This window comes from Chenopodium album, chromosome 11, assembly GCF_948465745.1.
Source record: "Chenopodium album chromosome 11, dcCheAlbu1.1, whole genome shotgun sequence".
Taxonomy (NCBI): domain Eukaryota; kingdom Viridiplantae; phylum Streptophyta; class Magnoliopsida; order Caryophyllales; family Amaranthaceae; genus Chenopodium; species Chenopodium album.
Window position 1 is genome coordinate 831,405 of NC_137844.1, and position 27,031 is coordinate 858,435.

Below are 27,031 nucleotides of genomic sequence, written 5' to 3' on the forward strand. Positions count from 1 at the left end.
AATGCTAACCAAGTAACCAAACCTTTCATAATTATATGAACTTAATTGCTAAATTATAATAGGTAATTTTAAAAGCTAGAATTTAAGGCTCATTTAAAGCACAAGCTAGTAACTAAGGGCCTGTTCTCATTGACTGAAATGAGCTGAACTGAACTTATTAGAGCTGAGATGAGCTGAACTGAAATGAATATTTTATGAGAGAAGGAAATTAGGAGCTGAACTGAATTGAACTGAACTTATTAGACCTAAACTAAATTGAAATGAACTGAACTGATCTGATGAGAACAGGGCGTAACTATTGGGGCACAAAATAGCTACAAAAGAGGTAAACTTAAAAATCTTATGTGGCACGCATAACAAACTAATTTGACAATTAGCTTACTATTGGAGTTACTCTTAGTTACCAATCGTTCATCTTAAGACTAACATGATAACATACCCAAATTTTTAGTTTTTAGATTATAGTATTTAAAAATTGGTATCATAGTGTCACATACAAATTAGGCGGCAGCAACGTCCATTGATAATGCCTCCACTTAGTATTTTTAGACGTGGCTTGTGCCAATTTCACGCTAGCTTGACCTATTTTATTCATTTTGTCCAACTCTACTAAATTAGTCTTACTACCTCCGTTAAATATTAGTTGTAACTTTGAAATATATATATCTCATAAATAATACCCCAAAATTGTAACTAATATTTAACGGAGGTAGTATATGAATTCGATATCCTCATTCTTTAAATAATGAGAGATATATTTAAAAAAAAATAATGTGACCTAATTTACGGACCGATAATTGATTAATGAATGTCTATACTTCCAATACCCTTACCCAATTGACCAAAATTCTTTTTACTATTACTAAGCAAGGGGGTGTCCAGCAATGACCTAGGCTGTAGCGACATCCATAGTGTCTTATGATGACGTGGCTTGTACTAGCCTTGTGCTAGATTAACCTAGTATATTCATTTTTGATCAATTCTATTAAATCACTACTAATTCGATAACCTCCATCCTTTAAACGATGGCAATACTAATTCCATATCCTCTATTATTTAAATGATGAAAGATTGCTTACGATATCATGACATATCTTGGTTTTATGATGTGAACTTATTTGTTGACCAATAATTGACTAATGCCACTACGGTCATCTAATTGACCCAAATTATTTTTACCATTAGCAAGGAGGTTTCCAGAGATACCTAGGTGGGTGTAACATCCATAGATAATGCCTCCACTTAATGTCTTATGACGTGGCTGTACAATCCTTGCGCCAGCTTCACCTAGTATATTCAATTATTCATTTTGACCAACGACCAACGCTATTAAATTTTGATATCCTCCATCCTTTAATGCTGGGAGATTTTTAAGGTATTATGAGATATCATGCTTTTATGATGTGAACCAATTTATTGACCAATAATTTGACCAATAAATGACAATAATACCCCTACCCCTTAGCCAATTGGCCTAAATTCCTTTTACTGTTACCAAGCAAGAAGGTGTCCAGCAATGACTTAGCTGACAGCAACATCCATGGATAATACCTTCACTAAGTGTAGCCTATGCCAGCTTGATCCAGCATATCCATTTTGACCAACAGTTCAAGATGGCTTGACCTAATTAGATATTACCAAAGTTTAGGTTAGAAAAAGATGTTAGGTCAGTTTCTAGCTTCCAATTCCGTATCAAAATTACGGAATTGGAAGCCACAATGCCTATAAATAGCAAGGCCTCCCAAATTTTTTTTCATTCATAAGCACAAACAAAATACACAACTTGACCCAACCAAGGAATTCACTCCTTTAAAAAGGAGCCAAAGTTGCAAAATATCTCACTTTTCAAAGTAGCACATTCTTCTTCTACAGTTCCCTCTCTCCACTTCCACCATCTTCATCATCAAAACCCCTCCATTTTTTTTCCCAAATTCCTTTAACCAACTTTCTCTCTCTCTCTCTCTCTCTCTCTCTCTCTCTCTCTCTCTCTTTTTATCACTTTCTCATTTTCTCTCTCTGTTTTGGTGACCTTGAATTGAGGCTTGGAGGACCAACAAAGCAAAAAGGGTGTGGAATTTTCTCAAAGTTAGTATCTTTCTTGTTTGTTATCTCCTTTCTCGAATTTTTTTCCCCAATTTGTATCTGCTATTATTGATATTTTTGTTGAAATGACCCAACTTTTTTATGTTTTAATACAATCCATGATAATCATTTTTTATTTATTTAGTTTTTGAATGTTTTGATCATTTCCTTGGTTTTTGATTGATTTGATCATATTTATATGAAGCATTGATGGAATTGTTTTTATGAAATTTCATTGAATATTGCTGATTTTTATGTTGTTCTAGTTTTTGTGGGGCGGGAGTTGTTTATTTGATAATTTGATTGAGCTTAAGAAAGGGTGATCAAATTTATCTTGAAATTGTTTCCCTCTCTAGTTTGGGGTGTCCATTAAAAGTTGTGATATATACAAAGTTTTTTTTTTTTTTTTATTCTTTCCGGAGACATGATAGACTTGTCACAAACCGACCCGACTTTAATTGAACCCTTAACCTCATAATTCGAGAATGACAGTTCTAGAATTTTGGTTTCATGCCATTGACAGAAGAATTCTGATGGAGTCCAGCCCTAGGAACCTATTTCTGGCATTTTTTCAATGTTTAGGATCAAGGACCTATCTGATATTCTGATCTATATGTCCCAAATTGGTTTTAGTCGAGTTATTTTAAGGTTGGACCAAGTAATTTTGAGAAATGCACTCTAAGTGCTAAAATAAAAAAGTTTAAAGTAAAAGGGGACTGAAGTTGAGTGTTTGGAGTAGGGGTGTCAATCGGGTTTACGGTTCGGTTTATCGGTTTTCGGTTTGTAACGGGTCGATTTATAACGGGTTGGAATCATTATCGGGTCAGTTTGGGTCGGTTCTAAATAATTTTGGGTCAGTTAGGTTTGATATTTTTTTATTACATTTTCTTTTCGGGTCGGATTCTAATCGAGTCGGGTTGTAATTGGTTCGGGTCATAATCGGTTCCGGTTGAACTCGATCGGCTTAAAAACGGGTTTTGTTTAAGGCGGGTTTTGGGTCAAAACATATTGGGTCCTAACCGGGTCGGGTTTTCAGGTCATAATCGGTTCGAGTTGAACTCGGTCAGTTTGAAAACAGGTTTTGCCAATTTAAAACGGGTTTCGGGTTAAAATAAGTCGAATCCTAATAGGGTTTGGTTGTAATCGGTTCAGATCATAATTAATTCAATTAATTAATTCAATTAATTTGGATAGAACTCGGTCGATTTTAAAACGAGTTTGATCCAAAACAAATCGGGTAAAATCAGTTCATGTCATAAGTAATAAAGACTTAAATAAGTTATATTTATCAAGTAAAAAATTAAAACGAGTCGAGTTGTAAACTTGTAATTGGTCGGGTTTTAAACACGTTATAGACTTATAGTAATTATTATCACTTTATCTATCAGTTGTATACTTATATTTATATTTTGTTGTAACTAGCAAGTTACTAATACTAAGATAGTAATTACTTAGTTATAATTTCTTTATTACAAGTAGTTTATAAATTAAAAATATAACTAGTAATTATTAACTATTAAGTTATAATTTCATTGGTCGCTCAATAAAAACTCGGATCACAATCCAAACCCCGGAACAAAATAATCTCACAACCGTTGATTAATCCTATCTTTAACCTAATGCCTCTCATTCATCTCCCCCAAATCACCAAAACCTAATCAAAATTGGCCCAAGCCAAACTCAAACCCTAAAATCCTCATATCTCATTCCTCACACTCACCCGTACTGCTTTAGGCAAAACACTTTCTCTTTCACAATTTTCTCTCATAACGGGTTACGGACTTACGGGTTATAAATGGTTTTGTCATAACCGGTTACGGGTTGTAAACGGTTCGGTCATAACTGATTACGGGTTATAAACGATTCGATCCTAACCAATTACGGGTTGTAAACAATTTGAGTTTATCGGGTTTTTGTCGGGTTTAAACGGTTTCAGTTTACAATGGGTCGGGTTGCTATAGGGTTCAGAAGTACTCGGTTCGGGTTGTTCTCGATTTCAGGTTGCATTGATTTGGCTTGATAACGAGTACGGTTCATTAACGATTCTCAAACATTCGGATGAGTTCAGTTTCAGGTTTTAAAAAATCAGGTCGGTTTAAGATTTTAAAATAACAGGTTCTTAGCGGTTCAATTCCTTTTCGGAATGGTTCGGATTCACGAGTTCGGGTCGGTTTTTGACAGCTCTAGTTTGGAGCCTTGAACAAGTATTATTAACCTGATTTTAGCTTGATATTGGACTTGAACTTGACTGAGCTAACATGAAATTTGATGATACTATTAATTATGTTAAGGGGAATCGATATCTTTCTTAATTAACACCTGGATTGAAGAATTTTCTTCAATCAATCAATCAAAGCCTTAATCCCATAAGTGGGGTCGGCTACATGAACCAAATATGTTTATTCCGTGTAGTCATCGACAAAAATCTTCCTCCTCCGTTCCTTACGATCTAATGCTTCATTCTCATGCAAATCCATATAATTTATATCTTTCTTAACTCCTTCCAACCAAGTCATTTTTAGTCTCCCTCTCCCTCGTTTAACCCCTCCATGGTCCCACTCTTCCACTCTTTGAACCGGTGCACCCTCGGGTCTCCGTCTTACATACCCAAACTAACGCAGGCGATTTTCCCTTATTTTGTCTGCAATGCCTGCCACACCTACTTTCTTGTGAATAACCTCATTTCTGATTCTATCTCTGAGAGTGTTCCCGCACATCCACCTTAACATGCACATTTCCGTAACCTCCATCTTTTTAATGTGCTTCTTCTTAGAAGCCCAACATTTTGTACCACAGAGCAACACTGGTCCTTTGAATGATGTTCAATATTTGAACTAGTTTTCCGGTCAAGTAAGTTTCATGAAATATTTAATTTTATTGTATATTGCTACATTTGCCAATTGAAATGTTGTTCAACTGATGATTATTGGTTGGGAGTTCAAAATTTGTTACATAGCAAGGGCTTGTAGAGAATGCTAGATGCCATTAAGAGCTTATTTCTTCTTCTTGTTGTAGGATGTTTATGTAAATTGAGGGACTGTGGGCCTGGCGTACAGTAGCATTGGGTTTTTAACAATAGTCCACCAGATCTTTCTGTGCTGCAGCTGGTCTCTTATTACAATTTTGGCTGTCCTCTGAATCTGAGCCATATCGCTAAACCAATAAAGACATTTCTGTATGTGCATTTTGCCGTAAAGCCCTCATATCTGGCCTTTAGTTGTAAGAGGCAGTGATGGTGTCTGGAACTCATGATTCATTGTCCAAGCCAAAGGTCAGCATCTCTTCCCTCCTTGCCCTGTTTGCTTCCTTATGAAATTTGAACGTGTAGGATGAAGTGGGAGAATATGGTGTTAATAGTTTGCTTTAGCTATATGTCACTGTGTTTTCTTGTTCTCGGTGGTTATTGAGGACTTTGGGTGATGTCATGAATTCATCCTGAATTTAGAAAAGTATAAAAGTCAATAGAGAAATGTAGCAATGCCTTATTTGATGCATCGGTCTCCTGTTGAAGTAGGAAGTTACTAAGTTATTGGCCATACTTTTGCCTACTATACATCCTTAAATTAGTTAAATATAAGCTTTTAATGTAATATTAAATACAGAAATTGAACAACTGAATATACCTGGAGTTTATGTGGAATTTAATCTGCCTTGCTGTTTAATATGCATGCCTAGCATAGGAATAATGTTCTATTTTTTTTATGACGAACTAGTGTAAGCAATACACTGAACTGACTCTGCATATAAAAGAGAGGACAAAGGAGGTCTATAGTGATAAAGTGGATGTACATTACATTGAATGTTATGATGCATTGATATTATAAGAAAGAGGTTTCTCCTCCTTTTAATGAACTTTATAAGGTTTATTTCTAGGAAAGACCTACTAGGCGTATATTTCACCATTACAGAATACATAGATGTGAATTTTGGCCCATATTCAATGTTCCCTATCAAACTCTTCCTATGGTCATATTGAGCATGGATACTGACCAATTTTCCCTTATAGTTTTACTATTTGGGTGTTCTCTAAATTAGTCATATTGCAAATATAAACTTTTGGTTTGTTCATTCTTCTCTCAAGCTTGTATAAGAAATCAAGATATAGAGATTTTAGCACATCGCCATCAAAAACTTATTGGGGTTGTAGCATTTGGTCTATGTCTTAGGAGTTAGGATCCTAAAATTTATGTCTCAAATTATGCATAGTGGTCCTTCTAAACCTTATTGAATCCCTAACTGATCTTAAGCAAGATACAAGGGGTTTTGCTAAATCCTGATGCATGTAGCCTATGCAGTTACTAGCCAGCGCAAATGTTTGTATTTTCATTTTTGTTTCCTTCATTCTCTAGTATCACTGACAGTCTAACATGTAGAATAAAATTACTTGGTTAAAAAAAAAAGGAAAAAAAAAAAAGAAAAAAAACTGGAATTCTGTATGGTGATGGGAAAAGATTATTTAAGTCACTGCTTGCCTATCTGGAGCTTATATGATGTAAATTGTTTGGTTTTGTCAGTATTGGCATACTTTAGCTTACAAAATGTCAGAAACTAGTATGGCAGAATCAATCTTTATATAAAATTTGCAATAATTTATTTATTTTATCTCTGAATATAAGTGGACTTAGTCTTTTTTACATAAAAGGTTTTTTAAGGTCTTATGTAAGTACGGTCTCTATTTTGGTCTAAAATTAAGAGTGGCAAATAGTTCTGCTTGAAGTTGGGATCTATGATGTAAGATCTTTAGAATAGAGAGAAACTAGTCTTGGAGGGATTCTTTGCCAGTTTGCCCTATAGCCTAAGTCAATATATAGCCAAGTAAAGTGTGATTCAGTGAATGCTGTATATATTGGTTCTTAGTTAGGCGTTGGAGAGTTTTATAGATATCCTAGAGGCACTTAACACGTGACATTCCTGAGATTGACTGCCTGGTGAGGTGAGTGAGCTATCAATTATAGTCATGTTGTTGAGATATATGGATGTCAGCTTGTCACGGTCTCATGAATTTTAGCTGGCTTTTCCCATCAACTTGGACCCCCTGCAGTCTCCATTCAAACATGAGTCATGATCTCTAGATTTTAGCTCTCTTATATCGTAAAATGCATATAATCAAGACCAACCCAGTTTCTGACCCTGTTTTACATCCTATTGACCCAACCTGAACTCAGTATGATACTAAGTTGTCCCATATTTAGGTTGATTCAAAGTGACACTAGCCCAATTAAGATTTATTTTTTAATATATTCAACATAATTCCTGTCTCATATGAGCAGATCCATAGGTGGTTCTGACAAGTGACAACTACGCAGATAAAAATATAAAATTGCATTTAAAGGGTTTGGGAAACTATAAACTAGAATGTGTTTGATTTTGAGTTCAATTCAATAGCAACTTGTCCCAATGTCTTTGATGTTAATTATCTCATCTTTGAGATGAGATGGAGACAAGAAAGTATTTGGACTTAACAGGTGCTGACAACTTAATTGTGCTGCTTTTATCTTGAGTGAATGTTGTCACGGTCACTTGGGTCATGCCCGTTAATTAAAAAAATAATAATAAATTTGTACATGGTACGGAATATTTCACTAAGTCTATCAATGTCCAGGCATCTTTGAAAGATCTGATGGAGAGGGGCTATGGTAACTTGATTAAAAAGATCTACCGACTGAAAGAAGAAATTGAAGCAGATCGAGAAGTGAAAATTAAGGTTAGCTGTCAGTTGGTCCTTTATGTATTTTGTATATATCTTTAAACCCTGTTTTCAAGCGTCCTTCGATAGAGACTAATACAGTTGCTTCCTCTTTGATGAGGCATGATTTAATCATAATACTCATGGATATCAGGGTTTTGGGGAATAGACACTGAAACTTTGAGGGCTTATTTGCACTAATGGTGATTGTATCTTTCTGAAGGAAAAACTTGATAAGTGTCTGAAGAAACTACAGAGTCATATACATGGAGGCATTGCAGCAACATTTGATGGGATACCTTCTGCAGTGAGAAATGAACCATGTGAAGTTCCTCGTTTAGGAAATGAAACATCTCTCAGCATGATGAATGGGTGTCTACTTGATTCAGCAGACAAAGGCTTTGTTAATGTTCATGAAGTCATATCTACCAAAAGCATCAAGCTACCTAGAATTCAAAGGATACCAACATATACAACATGGGTTTTTTTGGATAGGTGTGAACATCATATTTTTATGCATATAATGGATGTTGATTTGTCTAAAAAGAATAAGCAAATGGCCTTTAAGATTTATGCTCTCCTGATTAAGATTAAGCATCTCCACAATTTCATGCCAATTATTATTTCTCATGTAACATAGGAATCAGAGAATGGCGGAAGACCAGTCAGTCGTTGGTAGGAGACGTATCTACTATGATCAATCGGGAAAAGAGGCACTGATATGCAGTGACAGTGAGGAAGATGTTCAAGAAGCTGAGGCAGAGAAGCGTGATTTTTCTGACGGTGAAGATCGAATTCTATGGTAAGCATATTCAAGGTATCTGAGCTGTTAAAATGTTAATTTAAGGTTTTCTACATTTAATTGCATGTTCAATGTGCAGACATGTTTTCTTTGCTTATATTTCTTGAACTCAATCACTAAAAATCAAATGTTGTTTGTGGTGATCCACTGTCTCACTAGCTTCAGTATCTGGTTTTTCTATTGGCTATTTATTTAAATTGTTTTAAGTCTCCCAAAATTGGACTGCCACAGACTCATTAGAGACAACAAGAAGACATTTAATATCTCACTTACAAAAATTTCTTACTAATTTCACATATTTTTTTTGACTGAAGGGCCCTTTTTGATCAATAGTACACTTGGTGTGAATCTTTTTAAGGACTTAAAGTGAGACTTAATTTCCTCTATTAATTCACTTGTGTTTGGTACTTGTGGTGTCTGTGAGTGCACATTTTACTTTTGATTTTACAGGTGTTGAGAGATGTAGAGCTTTCTGTGACTTAATGGAAGTACTGATGAGAAACTACGGAGTATTATCCAATGTTCCCTTCTTTATCGCATTATTGTTATAGTGTATATTGGTTCCTTTTTTGTATGAGTGGTTAATATTATTTCGTACTTTGATATAAAGGAACTTTCCCTATTTCCTTTCTTAAGGATGGCTTTTCAGGAGCATGGATTAGATGATGATGTTGCTGAAGTGGTTCGCCATTTCGTCGGAGGCACCCCTGTGGAAATCCAGGTATCCTCATTATTATTTTGGATCTAACTGTGATGTTAGTGTTGTGATGTGGATGTTTCCTGTTGTACTTTTGCCTGACACCCAATTTTAGTTGGAAATTCCCAACCTCGCATTTTTATGTGAACCCCCCTTGCTGATAGGTAGGGTTCTTCTGTTTTGAAATTTTCAGGAGAGGTACAATGAACTAAAGCTGAAGCTTGAGGCGTCAGAAGAACAAGGTTCTTCTGGAAGAAACATGTTTCTCGAGAAGAGTTTAAGTGCTTGTTTAGATTCTTTTGACTATCTTTTTTGCCGCCGATGTTTGGTATATTTCAATCTTTAGTATTATAAACCCTTATAATATATTAGAGCCATTTTTCTATTTAGCTTATTGCATCCTATAATTGTTTTATCATCCTTCCCTTGTTATGGCATTTTCTCTAACAGGTTTTTGACTGTCGTTCGCATGGCTGCTCTCAACCTACTGCTAACCCTGTGAGATCTTCTTTCTATTTTCTCCTCACTTTCATATTTATATCCCTGCAATTATTCAGCCCTTGATCTTTGTAAACATTTGATTTTTCAGAGAGAAAAACTATCATCTTTGCCTGAACCTGAGGGCAGGAAACCTTGCAGTGACCATTGCTACCTCCTGGTATATCTCATGCTTGATTCTGACCTGTATTTTCAAGTTTCTAACATCCTCTAACATACAAAGTATATAGAAAGCAACGGGTCATTGGATCGCTTTTTACCCTTTAAAATTGGTACTTTTGGTAGTGTAAAAATATTATGGAATGTTTAGTTTTTGAATGATTGATGAGATCCATAGATGTTTGTCTTACTAGAGGTTTTTATAAAGTGGTAGTTGGTTATGAAAGGTTGTTGATTAACAATTTGCAGAACTAGTTTTACAACATTGTTGCATAACAAATTGTTTATTCCTACTCGTGGTTGAAGACTTCAAGTGATAGTGGCTTGTAAGAATTGAAACTCAAAGGTTGCAGTTAAAGGTTGACTTATTATGAAAATCGAGTCAATAACTGTCAATAATATGATGTAGTTGTCAGAAGTAGCGCAAGTGATCATGGTGATGCTTGCCAATTCTTGCACAATCATGAAAATGTTTATGCAAGTGAAATGGTTATGTTGGGTCGTGGTGATGTAGCTGAGTTTCTCTCGAAGTAAAGTATGGCTTTCTATCATCCATATGTTTTTCACAATGACTGATGAATCTAACCTGCCATTTGCTAGCCGGCTAGCCGCAGCTTTTGACGTATGATATGTTAAAATCATGCTACATAGAATCATTATTATGTGAACTCAAATTTACTCGCTTTGGACCTGATCTTTTTCTAGGAAAGCTGTATTATGTTTTAACTAACTGAACGGACAACTGCACATTATTAATCTGTCTGGGGTGCATTTTTCCTTTTTCTTTGATTGTGCAAAGCTTGAATAATGTAGTTATAATTTTTTGAAACTGCCAGGCTAGACAAACTGCTGAAGAATTGGTGGAAAGCTCAGATACTCGTTTATTACAGCATATGGATCATGTTATTTTAGAAGAGGAAAGTAGAGGCTCTAGTGTTCTCAATTGTGAAGTGAATATAAGCAGTGCAGATTTTGGTACTGGCTGTACTTTGAAGTCTGCTACTGGGGAAGGTTCTACTGCCGGAGTCCTATCTGCTTTAAAAGTTGTGCCTATAGTTCATGCAAATGTGGCAAAGCGCAAGATCACTGATGACAATGGTAGAGAGTTAGAGGGATCTGGTAGCTTTGAAAGTTCCATTAATAAGAAGCTGACAAAAATTCAAGCTGTTGAATCAACGACTGTCAATAGTAAATCTGTATCAGCAAGTGCAATTTCATCTGGCAAAAGCAAGAAAATGAGTGTTGAGTCATCTCAATATCTGGATCATCAACAGACAGGCAAACATCCTATGGAGGGGCATGCTACTGGCGTTTTATATGATTTAAGTTCTGATGACACTTCAAGTTCTCATACCCATGATATTATTGGAGAAGAAGTTCGTGACATAAGTAGGAGGGTGGAACTGAAGCAACCGGTTTCTTTTGGAAGGAGAAGGACAAAATTATCAAGTACTTGTGAGTGGAAGCCTTTGGAGAAATCTCTATTGCTGGAAGGGTTGAAAATGTTTGGCAAAAGCAGGTCAGTGAGCAATTAATTTGGTTATCTCACATTAGTTTTCTTTTTAAATTACTATTGTTGGCCATTCTAGAATATAGATGGTACTCTTTTTTCATCAAAAAGTTGTGGATTTTACAACATTCAATATAGAGATTTCAGGCTTCAATCTAGATGAATGCTTCTCTTTTATTTTTATTTTTTTAAAAGAAGTCAGGCTTTGTTATTTGTTTGTTCAATTTAGTTATTCCATATTTTTGACTTTAGTCATGTCTTGCAATTCATATATGTTTTACGGTAGAATTGTTTGGTAGTGGTAGTCCATGCATGTTTTGTTTGTTGTTAGATCATTAAAAGTTTTGACAATGACTAAAATAGGCTTGTCAAATGATCTACCGTCATATTAAATTCTAAGCTGTTCTAGTATGATTGATAAAAAAAAAAAAAATAAATAAAAAATAAAAAAAGAAGAAGAAGATTGATATTGCATGATGTACTACTACGTATTTCACATTGATAGAGACCTTCCAAGAGACCTAGTTGTATAGCTGTTTTGAAATAATCTGGAAAATTGTGTTCTGTAGCTGCTCATGTTTTTCTGAAACAGGGCATACATGCTATTGTAAATAAAAAAAAAAAAAAATGTATGTGGAAAGAGAGCAAGTTTTTTGAAGGTAGACTAGGACATTAGGTTATTTCACACCCGACTACGAAATTGCATGTTATTATACTTTCTCAATCTAAAGATGTTTTATAACTTTTGCAGTTGCCTGATAGCCAGAAACTTTCTACCTGGTTTGAAGACTTGTAGTGAGGTGTCCAGTTACCTGCAGAATAATAGGGCTTTGTTGACTCAGAAAATGGATAAAGTAAACTCGTCAGAAGACAATGTAAGAGCTGATTCAGATAATATAATATGCATTTATTTGATGGCTTGATGCCCCCTGTCCCTTCTTTTTTATGCTTTCTCATTTTCCTTTGGAGCATGTTGGTTACTTGAAACTAGCACTCCTAGCAACAAATTGTTTTTCAATATCTTCGCTTGCCACTTGTGTATTTTCTAGCATTGTGCAAATAATATGTCTAGAACTCGTGGTCAGTATGTGTGAATATATGTAGCTTTTGGGGTAGTGGCTTTCAATTTTTTACCAAGTACCACTTTTACAGACTAATGAGTATTTTTATCCAGAGAAAGGAGATAGTAATGAGACCCAGATCAAGAATAGTTCGTAAAAGAGGAAGGGCAAGAAGACTAAAATTTTCTACAAAGTCCAATGGTCATCCATCCAGCTTGAAAAAAGATAGTGATGCAAACAAGGCATACAAGCTGTACACACCATGTTCATGCGAGTCCGTGTGTGGGAAGGACTGCTCCTGCGTATTAAGCGGAAACTGTTGCGAAAAGTACTGTGGGTAAAGACACATACCTTTTGAGTTTTGTCTGAATAAAAATGCAGTAAACAAATTCTCCAGTCCAAAAATCATAATAGAAATATTAATTGGAAATAAATAATCATAATAATAGCTAAATAATCCATAACAGGTGTTCAAAAGGCTGCAAAAATAGATTTCGAGGATGCCATTGTGCAAAGAGTCAGTGTAGAAGCCGGCAGTGCCCATGTTTTGCAGCTAATCGTGAATGTGATCCAGATGTTTGTCGTAATTGCTGGGTTAGGTAATTATTTACTACAACTTTCAGTTCATCTTTTTATCTGCGAAAATAGCCTGTCACTATATGATTAATACCTTCTTAAAGTTGTGCTACTTGTGCTCTACTGAATCATAAACCTAAGTGTATCTCTGGACGTAGCAGATGTCAAAGCTCTGGTTCCTAATTTAGAAGAATAATCATTAACAATTGTACTGTCATAATATGGAAGTTGCATATTTCGGTATTTCCTCATCACATTATTAGGTATTTTTAGTCTGGTAACCATGGAATAAAGATGGTCGAGTTGAAATTATCTGCAATGTGAGAGCAAACCTTTTGGATCTCTTAGGTGGTAGGGCATGCACCATATTTTAGAGCTTGGTTGGAACTTACATGGCATATGATGATTTTAGAGTCTATGTGTGGCTTTAATTAGCTGGTTGGTTTAGACTCTGTTTGCTCTGTTTTTTTTTTTATTTTCCTTTTGCTAAACTTCTTTATTAGTATGGCAATTTAGGTGGATACAGAAAACTTCCTTTCTCTGTAATGGAAGAATTCAAGTAGCAAAGATCAGCGAAAGCATACATTGAAAAGTGACTATTAAATACTCCCTCTGCCATCATAAAGTATACATATGCCCAAAATAGAGGATTCAATATATTTAATAAAATTCTTAGTCCACCTAAAAATAAAAGAAAAATATTTTGTACGATACTTGCTAAAACTGCTTTTCCTGCACTTTTTAGTTGCGGTGGGGGTGATCTAGGCGAACCACCAAAGAGAGGAGATGGACAATGTGGAAATATGAGGCTCCTTTTGAGGCAACAGCAGAGGGTAGACTACTTTGACTGCTTAAGTAGCAATATTTTTCATTGACAGTGTTTTGCTCTTAAATAATGATTCATAATTTGATATAATGTTTGCTCAGATATTGTTGGGACGGTCAGATGTTGTTGGATGGGGAGCTTTTATCAAGGTTAGAGACATATGGTACAGAGTGAAACTATAACTAATGCTATTTTCAAGCTCTTCTAACAAAGTGTGTCATGATATTGCAGAATACTGTGAATAAACATGATTACCTTGGAGAATATACAGGCGAATTGATATCGCATCAAGAAGCTGATAAACGCGGAAAAATATATGATCGAGTAGATTCATCATATCTATTTGACTTGAATGATCACGTAAGTGTGTGTGTGTGTTTTTAATCATATGCTAAATAGATATTTCATTAGATGTTTGTTTTTTGCTAATAGGGGTAGAAAGCTTTAAGTTAACATTGTTCGAGTGTATCTGGAGCAATGAGCTTACTTATAGTTGAACAATGGGGGAAATTCAAATTCTTCAGCATGAGTTTGAACATTATTAAAATACAGATGATGTAATTCTGTAATAGATTATCAAACTCTTTATTCCATCTCTATTGTCTTGAGCATTCTGAATGTAAGAGGGAAAAGAAAGGATCTGATCACATCGTATCATTTATTCTGCGTGTCTCCTACATTCAGAATCTAATTTTCTAACAGAGAGTCTTTGATGAAAGTACATGTTAATATATAAAATGATTAGGAAACTCACAGCACAAGAATGCAGTAAAAATTCCTGATTTTCCCAAATTTCCTAATTTCAATGTGATGGTTTTTCTTTTCTGGCATATTCAGAATTTCCTTAGTGAGTCTCCTGTCAGGCTATTTATTTTGGCACTCTTTTTACGAACATTTACTGTAATATTCTGTTACTCTATCTTAAAATGACTTCTTATTATGATCACAGTATGTTCTTGATGCCTGCCGTCGAGGAGACAAATTGAAGTTTGCAAATCACTCAGCAACCCCCAACTGCTATTGCAAGGTACCTAATTTTTGTTTTGCACTCTCTTTGCCCTCCAATATAGGGAGTTTATCAGCCCAACTAATATGCTGCTTTGACCAGATACTGCTGGTGGGAGGAGATCACCGGGTTGGTATTTTTGCCGGAGAACGGATTGAAGCCATGGATGAACTCTTTTATGACTATCGTTATGGTCCTGATCAGGCACCTTCGTGGTTCCGAAGATCTAAGGAGTCTAAGAAGGATGAACACATATCTTCTCAGAGTCGTGCAAGGAAACATCAGTCTCGCTGAGCTGTATGTCGTCAGTGTATGTGTTTACTTAATCATGGGTTTTCCATTGGTATTCGAGTGGACTTGTGTGGCTGTTTGTCAATCAGCCAGTATGTTTAATAGAGTAGTAGTAGTAGTGGTGGTGGTGGTGGTGGTGGTGGTGGTGGTGGTAGTGGTAGTAGTGGTTAGGAAAAACAAATAGAGACAAAAGAGAAGAAGTAGTAGTAGTAGTAGTAGTAGTCAAAGTAGGAAAAACAAATAGAGACAAAAGAGAGTTTTTTTTTTTTTTACTCATACTGCACCTTAGACAAAAGCCTAACCTTAGACTACGGGTGCCAAAGTGGTCTTTCGGATCATGTTCCATTTGGTCTAATTTTATTCGAGTAACATTCGAGTGAATAGTCAATGGTTCGAGAATGGTTCATTTAGGTCAATTTTGGAATGAATCATCCTCATATTATTAATTTTCCCTCCGTTTGAAAAACCAATCTAAAGCTCCAAATAACATTTGGTGATAATTGCGTAGGTCTATGTTTAGGTAAGATAATCAGATACATGTTAGCTTCATCAAATCTTATTACAATCCATTGTAAATTGATACTCGATTTCTTACTTGCTATCTATCTTGAATCCCTTAACCATACAATATCGTGTTGTTACAATATTATACTAGTCAATAGACATACCTTGTTTCCCTCTTTCATTACAATTGATTACAAAAAAAACTGAATATAAGTATCTAACAGCAGAGAATAGATCAAATGTAAAAGTTAATCAAAGAATGTGTGAACGCCTATAATAATACTGTTCTAATACTCATCACCTAGCATACAGATTCTTCTGTTGTTTTATAAGTAACTGATGATAAATCAGCTCGTTCCAAGCATCTGGAACCCCGGGAAGACACCAATGACTGCAATCTTCTGACGATCCCTTCTTTCCTGGGTTTTTCCCATACTTGGAAGGATGACCATCTATCCTATATGATGATAATCCTGTTACATTCACAAATGTAACAGGAGTTTTCATCGTATTGATGACCTCCCGAGCAATATGATCTTTATCAAGATTGTCTATGTACATTTCATTTAATGGTCTCCTTGCTTCTCTACAATGTCCACCAGTATTCCATTGCCCTCCTCTGTTCAGCAAACCAGACAGGTTTTTAGAGTGAAAAGTTTCACTGCAACCTTTGATGCGCATAATCTTATTTAAGTTATATGTTAGTGTCGAAAACCTACCTGAAATGAGCTGGTGCTGTACTTCGAAAGAAAACCTGGGTTCTGTGAGGATTTATATGTCTATCAACCCATGTAGCCCACGTCAGAAGAGCTTTTTTGTAAGCTGCTATAGCATCAAGGTGGGGATAAACTTGCTTACCTTCCTGGTAATAGTTAACCCTACATGCAATTGCATTGTTTAGTACAAATTCAGAAAGACATAATAGAAAGTCCTGAATTTGTACATAAGATACATAATAACTTTGAGAGAATTGAGACAATCTTTAACGAAAGTCTCAAATTATTATTCCATATGGAATCAGTAATCACATTGTCACAATCCCTTATGATTCGGGAAAAAAAAATCCTTTCGATGTTTTCATTCCCTTCCCAATCATAATTGTTGCTATTTTAGGAGATGTGACAATTTTTTTATACGCCTTTACATAACAAATGTGATTCATAATTCCTAATAGTGCTGATGCTTTCCAATCTGAACTCAACAAGTATTAAACAGTCTATTTCAACATTTCATAAAAATTAACTCACCCTGCTTTTGTCTTGAAATGAGTCCACCAATTTCCAGTGTTAAAGATCAAGATATCAGCTCCTCTCCATTTTGCTGAATCTCTATTTATGCTATCAATTCGCAACGTTTCCTTACGCTTCCTCCCCATCCTCATCTTGCCTTCACGCACTAAGAAATGGGTCACATAGAATTCAATTGTGCACTGATAATCCTACATTGCAAAAATCACCAGAGTAGTGATCACTATCAGCTCAGACATACTGTCTAAGAATACGAATTTAAACAGGGAGGATGATTTTGAAGTAAAATCAATTTATGGAAACACACAAGTACTGAAGGAGCTGAGTACTCACCACAAATTTGAAACTATAAGCCCCTCTATTCTTAGTAATCCTTCGACCTCGTGTCTCATAAACCCTATTGGGATCTTTAACAGCACTCGTCAATATACAAAGCAATGACTCCCATTGATTCCTATTAATTGAATCACCAGCAAAGACTAGCCTCTTTCCTCTAATCGATTCCAGCATATTTGTTGCATTGAACCTAACAGTTGAATCAAAGAGTAATTATTTCCAAAAATTTCAAACAGTCCTAATCCTAGCTTAGCAATTAGCACATATGAATACCATACAAAATCAAATTTTCTGTTTTACCTACAAAATAAACATCTACAATTCCTTGGATCAAAATGTCATAAAACACGAAAACACTTCATAAAATACTCGAGTCTAACACTAGAACACGTACTCATTTCGAAAACAATAATGCAAGTCCGAGTAACAACTTAACTTCATTTACAAATGATTGCAAAAGGGATTATCAACTACAATACCTTGGAATGTCACAATCTTGAGGTTGCCATCTCCACTTCATGTAATCTTTGTCCCACCTCCCATTTCCTTGGCAATTAAACCCTTCATCTATAAATGGACATGAGAAATTTGTGTACAATGGGTAGCTATCATCAAACACCCACCTCCCTTTGGAAACATCACAATTTTTACCCTTCTTCTCTTCAATATCCTCATCAATTTTACCAACTTTGGTCAAATTCAACTCATTTTCAACCCAACTAACTTCATTGTTTACCACTTCATCAGTAGTAACTTCACCAATTCCATCCTTAAAGCTAGAAGATCTCACAAACTCAGATGAATTTTGAAGTTCACTCAAATGGGCATCCCCCAAATTCACAACTTTCACTCTAGAAACTGAGAAATTTTTACCCAAAACAGTGAAATTTCTACTACTAGTCACTTCAATGGAACTATTAACAACAAACCCAGATGAAATTTGAGGTTTTTGTAACTGGGTTTTCTTCGAATTTGTAGTATCATTAAGATTAAAACCAGATGGATTTGTACTAGGAACTGTCAAAGATTGAAGATTTAAGGAATTAAAGCTTAAGCTTAGAACATAGGCTTCTTGGTGAATCAATGGAGAAGCTCGCATAAACCAGAAAGAAAAGAATGAAAAGAACACTAAACAGAGAGAAAGAGTTAGAGAAATAACCATAAATTTAGTGGATTTCCAAAATGAGCAGCAATTTCTCTGCTTCTCCATCTTTGCTACTGCCATAAGCTTGAAAAACAAAGAAATGCATCTGAAAATTAAATTGGGTAGTTATTTTCATACAGATTTAATTTATGTTTATTTATTTGGTAAAGTTTATGCTAAAAAATCGAATTTTGAGGGAGGTGGTGGAGTTGAGTGAGTTGTAGAGTAAAAGAACGTGTGAGACATGGCCAAAGTTCATAAAGATAAGAAGTTGAGAGTTGTTTAATTAATTATAAAACAATATTCATAATCTAATGAACAATTTTATCATTACTCATGACTTATGAGTGGTAGACGGGCACGTTGGATTAAGTTCTATTTATCTATCATTATGCACATACACAATTAACTTAAATCAACTCAAGGCCATCATGGACCTTTATGTGACCCTTTTAATGGTTTTATATGGTTAATGGTTTTATATGGTTCCAAACAACATTATAAGTTATCGGGATGCATTTTCTATGATCTCTTGAGTTTTCGATATCGGGCTTCAAATTGTCCGAAATTGACCGAAAGCGTGAATTATAGCCTTTAGTTTTTTAACATTTTTCGACTTTTTTGGACCCGAAAAGGAATTTGGTAGGGATGCTTCCCATCGACCCATGACACCTCGGGAGGACATTATAGATGGTTGGAACCATTCACTTTGCCTTAAAATCGTCAATTTAACAGTTTACGAACACACCAACCTTAATTAACTCAAAGCCACCACATGCTTTTATGTGATCGACTAGTGGTCATATATGGTTCCAAACAACATTATATAACCTCAAAATGCATTCCCTACCACTCCAAAAGTTTTCGACACTGGGCTCCAAAATCTCCAAAATTGGTCCAAAAGCATGGATAATAGCCTTTAATTTTTGACTTTTCGGACTTGACAAGAAAACAGGCCGAATGCTTACTATTGGACCCCACGTACTCCAAGTTCTCTTTTAGGTGGCTGGAATCGTCAACTTTGACTTTAAACTGTCAATTAAGTTGTTTACATATACAATTCAATTAATCAACCCTAAGCCATCATGGGTCTTTACGTAATCACCTGATTATACGTAGTTCCAAAAGACATTAAATGATCTCAGGATACATCTCTTATTGACTTTGTGAGTTTCCGACACTAGGTCCTAAAACCTCCAAAGTCAGAGCTGTTTAACAAACCTTTAGGAAAATTGGAAAAACAACTAGAACAAGAAAAGTCAGGCATAGTCATACTTTCATCCTAGGCTAAAGCTAAAACAAACCAAACCATCTTTTTCTTCCATTTGGATCCATAAACCAAATTACAAATCAATATTTTACCAATATAACTTGGCTAGGGAAACAATTAACTAGCCCCTTCAAATATTGTTTTCAACTCTTGTTTCCTCTTAATTCAAGGAAAACACACATTAAAAAAAATGTTAAGTAACCTAAACTAAGACAATAATGTATCGATTACTTAATATAATTTAAATTCTTTCCCTTTCTAAGAACTAAAAACAGCTTCTACAATGACATGTTTCCTCTTAGGGTATCCCAACCCAATCAAATGACTTATATACGCCTTCCCATCCTTCACCGTTGCAGCCGTAGCCAACCTATGCATTGCGCCGGAGAACTTCCCAACCACGGAAGCAGTCTCCCACCCATCAGTACTCTCCACCAACCGCCCTGCAGGGTTCCCTGCAACCACGAGCTTAGTTGGAGATAATAACTCTAACCCATCACCAAATTGGAGTGATCCCTTGACGATTTTCACTAACGTGATTTCCTCTCCCTTCTTCAAATTGATCTTGTACAAATTACCCGAAAATGTGTGAATGACTAACAAGTAACCATCAGGGTGGTACACAATACCATTGAGTCCTACCAAATTTTTGTACCATTCTTTTGGAGTAAAAAGAGGACTTTTTATGATTGATAACAACTTTCCATCTACATTAACCTTCCATATTTTGCTGTTTTTTACATCGGTTACGTATGCATTGCCTTCTTCATCAACGGCTACATCGTCCGCAAATGCCTTTTCATCTCCTGAAAATTTATTAATAAGCTTGTAAGTTTGATTATATTAGGTGGTGTTGGTGAAAATGGACTAGAAGATGCACAAATCTTTATCTTACAAAATATAATAATTGCAACTTTGCAAGTAAGTAATTAGTACTCCCTCCATCCCCGAATGATGGTCATTTTTGCCATTTTTGATGACCCTAAATGTTAGTCACATTTGTTTTTTTTCAAGTACCATTAATATTATTTTTTTACCAAAATTCTCTCCCATTTGCAAAAATATTTGTGCAAATTTAACTTTTCCATGTAAATTTTACTTTCCCATGTACTTTAATTACTTTATCTCTCTACTTTTTTCCATATCCAATGTAAATTTACTTTTTCAATGTACTTTTGCTACTTCTTATTTATATTTATTAATTCCCGTGATTTTCCACCAAAAGTGACTATCAATCGGGGACGGAGGGAGTATTAGATAAGAATAAAACAAAGTTACATTTATTGATACGACATCCCTAAAAAGATTAATTAGATTAGGATCTTGTTAACGAGCGTCACGGGGCGTTAGATAAAGGAATAATTATATTGGTTGAAAGAGATTAAGTTAGGAATGCATGACAAAATCACGCATCGTTCGGTATAATTAATGCTAGTTTTACTCTAATATTTCCACTTTTAATTCTCTTATCTAACGCCCCGAGAGCGCTCATTAGCTTTTGCCTTTTGTTTAATCCATATCTATTTTCATTTTTATATTCAAAATTCAATATTATCTGTCGTATAAAATTGTCACATATAATTAGCACAATAGTTGACACATTTCTGATATTAATTAATATCGGCTTTGATAAAACTATTCCCTATGTTCTCTAGAGTTCGGCTTTAATATATACTTATCACGGACTATACAGAGTACTCACTTCGTATTACATATCAATAGTACTTTAATATAACGATCGGAGCACTACCTACTACGTATCTCCGTAACTAATACAGGTCAAATATATAGGTGGGTTAGGCTTAGGCACAACATTTACTTTACTCATCATATAATTAATAGTTGATGCCCTACACTACACCATTGTTTTACTCCACTTGATTGTTTAAATTATTTTCCTCAAAATTAAGGTGGATAAGAGAAATAGACAATACTTTCAAGTTTTTATGGAGTGAATTGGTTGACACTTAAATGAACTGACATTTATCTGGTAGTACTTGAGCATCTAGAGGCCTATATACGTTTAACAACTAGACTAGACTCGAATTCAATTTCTTCACCCATTTCGCCATTTCTTATTAATTGACACATTTTAATACATTTCTTTAAATTCTCATTAGCCAATGACATACACAGTACTTATAGTTAAAAAAAATTATAAAATATTAAGACAAATATAATAAAATTTTAATTTACTTGTGCCGTTTGATCAAACAAGACAAGTAAAGTGAGACGGAAGGAGTATTATTGTTGCCTAGTAGTTGAGCACTAAGAACAGAAACCAAAGGTAAAGGTTTGACTGTAAGGACAACATGACTTTTGGGTATCGTGTAATTGTGTGCGCCAAACAAAATAGTACACGATTAATGCGGATCTCCATTCTTTGTTTATTGTGTTACACGCTCTATGTAAATCACTAATACATTGTTTATGTTATATGTGTGCAGATAGATAATCACGAATCAAGGTGTTATATACCAGATTTGATCAAATTGTAGATTATATATAAGTGTCATCACCAAATATTATACAGAGTATCAATCAAGCAAACATTCAAATTTAATAAAAACTAAGTATATATTATGATGATATTTTAGGGATTGGAAAACTTAAGCTCATTCTCACACTAATTTCTCTAATCATTAGTAATTAAAATTTTATAAACATTTATCTATCTTTAACAATATTCAAATTATTATTAAAATTGTATTATTACTAGCATTTTGACATGAGTTAATAATAATACGAAGTAGATACTCTTTTAAAGAAAAGTTTAATGACTTCAATATAATCTCGATCCAAAAGAAGATAGTACAAGTCATCAACAACACTACAAAAATCAGATATTTTCAATGGTAATTTTAACATTTGAATCATGACAATTGTCAAGTTGCAAACCACTCATTTTCAAATTCTTTGTTTGATTTTTCATTTTAAACCTTAAAATCAAATTTCGTAAAAAAAATATTATCTCGTAAAAAAAAAAAAAATTCACGTTAAATTACGGTCTAACTAATTTTAGAAAACTTTACTCTATAAAAATAACTTTGAGACTGTTTCATACAAGAGTTCGACATTTATTATTAACAAAGATTAATTAGTCTAGCAAAAAATCCTAACTAAAAAAGCCAATATCTTCCATATGTTTTACTTTACCGGATTTGGCCGATGCCTACATTTACTAGAATCATCGTCTCAAAAGAAAAAAAAAAAAAAAAAAAGGTTTAAACCAGGAACAACATTTAGAGACAGAAAAACATTACCGGGTTTAGTAAGGTGAGTAAGAAACAAACGACGCCAAGAGGAAAGGTCGTAAGCAGCGAGACCACCGTAACGATTACCAATCAAGTCAGCCGTAACAACAAGAAGGCGATTCCTCGACCGGTCAATGGAAATACCGACGGAAGCATTTCCAGCCAAGTCAACGTCTTTAAATGCTGTGATTTCATCCAATTCATGATTATCATCGGTTTCGAGTTTGAGTTCTCCTACACCACCCTCCATGTAGGAGACGAGGAATCGACGGTTGAGATCATCCCACTTGGCACATTCCCTGAGCCAGCTGTTGCTATGGTATTGGTACACGTGTGTAGATGGTGGGGTCCTCTCAAGGGTGATGAGAATGCCGATAGGAATGGCGGAGAAGAGGAGGAGAGAGAAAATGAATTTGGTGGAAAAGATGAAAGAAATGCAACCCATCGTTAAAATGTGAGAGAATGAATGAGAGATAAAAGAAAAAGAATGTGGTGTTTTTTTTGGTGTGAGATTATTTGTATTTGTAGGTAGGAAAATAGGAAATGAATCTCTTTTAAAGGGGTAATAAAATTGATTGTATACAATATGGTTGATTTTATTCCTTATTTTGTGATCTTCTATTCGTAAGTTTAGTTGTGACTTTTGCAAGAAATTGACACGAGTAATGGGATAGTACGATAAATTGATAATACTCCGTTATGTGACTAATGTTTTAATTTCATTTGAATGATAATGATGTTTTCGGATTGAGGTTTGTGTTGTATGTAATCCTTTTCCATATTTATTAATAATCAAACTATCAGTTTGTTAAATTAAATAAGATTGAACGAAATTATTATAAAACTTTACCAACTAAGCTATCTTATATATCAATACGTAATTGTTAATTCTAGAGCGCACGACAGAAAGTTTTTACATACGTTTTTGGTGTATTGTAACATATATTTGATAATGATGTCGACAGAATTTGAACTTGATTAGGTGAAGTTTTTAGGAAGCGGTGGAAAAGAGGTTGGACAAAGAATACTGCATGGTTTCCAAGGCATAGGAAGCTAGGAACTAATAATGTGTGTATAAAGCGTTATTCAACTTTTCTTGAGGAGCATGATAGGATGTAAAGTTGATTAAATTGGAATTTTCTATTTAAATTGTTCCAAAGATGAACGAAAAAGAAGTCATAAAAGAACCACATATGTGTATGAGTTGGTGGGGTTTGGTAAAAATTGGAAAGAAATTAGATACATATGGAAATTTTAATCCGTGTGAAACTAGAAAATTACTTCATATCAGAATAATACTAAAAGGTGGTTCATTTGTTTTTGCTCCAAAAATTAGAAGCTGTCCATTTTCACTTGTTGCAGTATATGCATGTTTAGGAATCTTATTTGATTTACATTATGTTATTTGATTATTATATAATTCCATAAACATTAATTCGACTGATTTTCACCTACTTGTTCATGCTAACAAAATACTTCATCCATTAATGAAATTACTACCCCGAATATAGTACGGAGAACAAACTATCTCATATCCATGAGTTTAATCATAAATTCATACTATACTATAGGCACATTGAAGGTATGAATATTCCTACCCTTCACCTCTTTTCTGACGTAGTTGGGGTACTTTTTCTAATCTATATACTACATCCGTTTCTATATAAAAAATTAATTCACAATCTTAAAGTTAAGTTATCAAAATTTTAAATAAAATAATACTTGTACTTGTATAAAATACTATGAAGCTTTGTTAAATTATATCTAACGAATACATACACAATATAGTGTTACTTTATGTGATGACCTAAAATCATCAATCCAAATATTGCAAGATTAGACATTTTGGGTGGACTACTAAATAGATAAAAATAAATTAAATAAAGAGCCAGTCTGAATATCTCTACGTAAGAAATTAAGAATCATCTACCAAAACAATTAAATTGGACAACGTATTAATATCGTAAACCACATATTTAATTTAGTAGCAACTACCCTTCATATTACAATAGTACACTGGGGACATTTAATTTTAAAAGGTACATGAACATCATTACATCTTTAATGTGAACACGTCCATCGAATAAGTACCGCCCATTTATGGAAAACAACTTATCCATTGCAAGTTTATTTTTTTACCTATATGAGTAAATAATTTATCTAATATCAAAATTGAAAAAATAAAATAAAATAAAAAAGAGTGTGTGTGTGTGTGTGTGTGGGGGGGGGGGGGGGGGTGGTCCAGTTTACTTGATTAAGAAAAATTGAATTTTTTTGTACTCGATACATTATTCTAATTTCTAAATTAACATATTCATGAAAGCCAAGATTAAGTAATCTCGTGCAGCTCGTGCTCCACTTAATGACGAAGTCAATCTAAATAGGTAATATCAATCTTTGTACTCTTTCTAATGCAAATTAACCACGTTTTATACATACCACATATTTCCACGTGCAAAATTACTAAAATAGTAACCCGTTTCTAATTCTTGTAATACAAAGTATATACTTTCTCCATTTAATTTAGATATATTTATCACGAAACTAGTTAATAAACATCTATGATTTAAGTATAATTTGATTTCAATGATATTTTGGAGTTTATATAAGCAACTCATTTCAAAACTTTCAACTTTTTATCGAAGAAACTTTTTAAGTCATTGATATTTGTTGATAAAGATTTTGTGTTCCATAGTTTCATACATCAAAATTAGAGTTGTACAATCTAATCTATGTAAAGTAAATGTTAAAAGTTACCTCCATCGCACCCCCATACACCCTTACTTTAATAGTTCGATAAGGATAAACAAAATACAAGCTTCTTCAATCACACCATATAAATATATATTTCAAAAGAAGAAAGATACACAAATTACAATTAGGCTTGTATTTTTCAAGTCTAAAACCTAATTTAATCTAAACTAATACATATATTAATAAACAATACCATTATATATAATAATGTAAGTTAATTTAAGTAGACATACTTAATTATTACTCGTAATAAATTATTATAATAGCCGTTTTTAAATTACGTATGGTTATCATACTTATCCAACAGTTTAATTGGTATTTTGTAGCATATTTAAATTTAGGGTTTGATATTGAATCTTGTTCGCATGATTTTATTATTATTCCTATCTATTTAAGTAAGGATTGTACTCCTGTAAAATAAAATAATAATAATAATAATAACATTAATAATAATAATAATAATAATAATAATAATAATAAAGAGTAATTATGTACTCTGTAGGCTTTTAGACGTATGTTACAAACTCAAGTTCTACGTGGACTTAAATGGGTAGCTTTATTTTAAATTTCTCTTGAAAATTCAGCTTAAGTTTGCTTATGTTAAGCTTAATTGATTCATAAGCATCGTTTGTTTGTTCAACAACTAAGGGAAAATATGAAGCAGTGAAGCACTATATGTTGCCATGTTGGTACTTGGAAGTTGGAACGATTACATTGTAAACTACTCCTTATACTTCGTTTAACAGATTAAAAGCCACCCGTCTTGATTAAATTACATATCTATCCATGGCTCCATCTACTTTTGGTCTACCGGTCTACCCTTTCATTTTTCTTCACGATAATCTGGAATAAAAGTATACTTTGTTCGATCACTTTTAGTTGCAACAAATTGACTAAAAATCTACGTACTTTCTCCGTTTTTTTATAGTTGCATCACACACTTTATCACGGTATTTAAGAAAAGTGGACTTCACATGATATAATAAACTTAAAATGGGGTTAAAAAGGTTGTTAAGAATATAATCAAGTGGGTCATGTGTTTTATATAAAAGTAACAATATAATTTTCACCATAATAACTTTTTTTTTTATAGTGTGTCGCAACTATTATAATATTTTCATTTCAGAAGAGTGTTGCAATTATAAAGTAATAGAGAAAGTATAACATTTGTGTTCAACCGCTACGATTAAAAGTAAATGGATGATGCACACTTTTATAAGATTATCTAGAATAAAAGTTGGACTTATATGAAATTAATTACTCCGGTTAATAGTAATCCAATCATTATCATAAAACTCAAGATAATAAATACCTAATGATCAAAGATT

At 34.0% G+C, this 27,031-nt stretch overlaps 3 protein-coding genes across 4 annotated transcripts; 1 reads left to right on the forward strand and 2 right to left on the reverse strand.

The window, feature by feature from the left end:
• Window positions 1–1,787: 1,787 nt before the first annotated feature.
• On the forward strand, window positions 1,788–15,712 carry LOC145567080 (histone-lysine N-methyltransferase EZA1-like). Of its 2 annotated transcripts, XM_081626309.1 has the most exons (18): window positions 1,788–2,085; window positions 5,098–5,353; window positions 7,685–7,786; window positions 7,992–8,263; window positions 8,409–8,570; window positions 9,207–9,291; window positions 9,461–9,595; window positions 9,718–9,765; window positions 9,857–9,925; window positions 10,761–11,443; window positions 12,186–12,309; window positions 12,609–12,832; window positions 12,963–13,094; window positions 13,817–13,904; window positions 13,999–14,046; window positions 14,129–14,257; window positions 14,847–14,924; window positions 15,006–15,712. In XM_081626309.1, exons 2-18 carry the CDS (start codon window positions 5,315–5,317, stop codon window positions 15,195–15,197), a joined length of 2,610 nt encoding a protein of 869 aa, XP_081482435.1. In that variant the 5' UTR covers window positions 1,788–2,085; window positions 5,098–5,314; the 3' UTR covers window positions 15,198–15,712. The 2 variants fall into 2 exon arrangements, with proteins under 2 accessions (XP_081482435.1, XP_081482436.1); XM_081626310.1 differs by lacking the exon at window positions 5,098–5,353.
• Window positions 15,713–15,818: 106 nt separating this feature from the next.
• Window positions 15,819–18,707, reverse strand: LOC145567081 (protein trichome birefringence-like 6). Its single transcript, XM_081626311.1, has 5 exons — window positions 17,761–18,707; window positions 17,279–17,471; window positions 16,946–17,136; window positions 16,418–16,576; window positions 15,819–16,317 (listed from the first exon to the last, which is right to left on the reverse strand). The coding sequence occupies exons 1-5, from the start codon at window positions 18,504–18,506 to the stop codon at window positions 15,996–15,998; spliced, it is 1,611 nt and encodes a 536-aa protein (XP_081482437.1). The 5' UTR covers window positions 18,507–18,707; the 3' UTR covers window positions 15,819–15,995.
• A 1,042-nt stretch (window positions 18,708–19,749) lies between these two features.
• On the reverse strand, window positions 19,750–23,556 carry LOC145568130 (uncharacterized). Its single transcript, XM_081627564.1, has 2 exons — window positions 22,959–23,556; window positions 19,750–20,501 (listed from the first exon to the last, which is right to left on the reverse strand). The coding sequence occupies exons 1-2, from the start codon at window positions 23,392–23,394 to the stop codon at window positions 19,954–19,956; spliced, it is 984 nt and encodes a 327-aa protein (XP_081483690.1). The 5' UTR covers window positions 23,395–23,556; the 3' UTR covers window positions 19,750–19,953.
• Between the last annotated feature and the right edge of the window lie 3,475 nt (window positions 23,557–27,031).

Excerpts from the sequence above, each read along its gene's own strand:
- LOC145567080 (XM_081626309.1), top strand. The coding sequence starts at position 5,315 with ATGGTGTCTGGAACTCATGATTCATTGTCCAAGCCAAAG. Across the intron at positions 13,095-13,816 it reads TGTCGTAATTGCTGGGTTAG|TTGCGGTGGGGGTGATCTAG; the intron begins GTAATTATTTAC and ends TGCACTTTTTAG. Across the intron at positions 14,258-14,846 it reads TATTTGACTTGAATGATCAC|TATGTTCTTGATGCCTGCCG; the intron begins GTAAGTGTGTGT and ends TTATGATCACAG.
- LOC145568130 (XM_081627564.1), bottom strand. The coding sequence starts at position 23,394 with ATGGGTTGCATTTCTTTCATCTTTTCCACCAAATTCATTTTCTCTCTC. Across the intron at positions 20,502-22,958 it reads TACTCACCTTACTAAACCCG|GAGATGAAAAGGCATTTGCG; the intron begins GTAATGTTTTTC and ends ATAAATTTTCAG.
- LOC145567081 (XM_081626311.1), bottom strand. The coding sequence starts at position 18,506 with ATGGCAGTAGCAAAGATGGAGAAGCAGAGAAATTGCTGCTCATTTTGG. Across the intron at positions 17,472-17,760 it reads CAAGATTGTGACATTCCAAG|GTTCAATGCAACAAATATGC; the intron begins GTATTGTAGTTG and ends TTCAACTGTTAG. Across the intron at positions 16,318-16,417 it reads ACAGCACCAGCTCATTTCAG|AGGAGGGCAATGGAATACTG; the intron begins GTAGGTTTTCGA and ends TTTGCTGAACAG.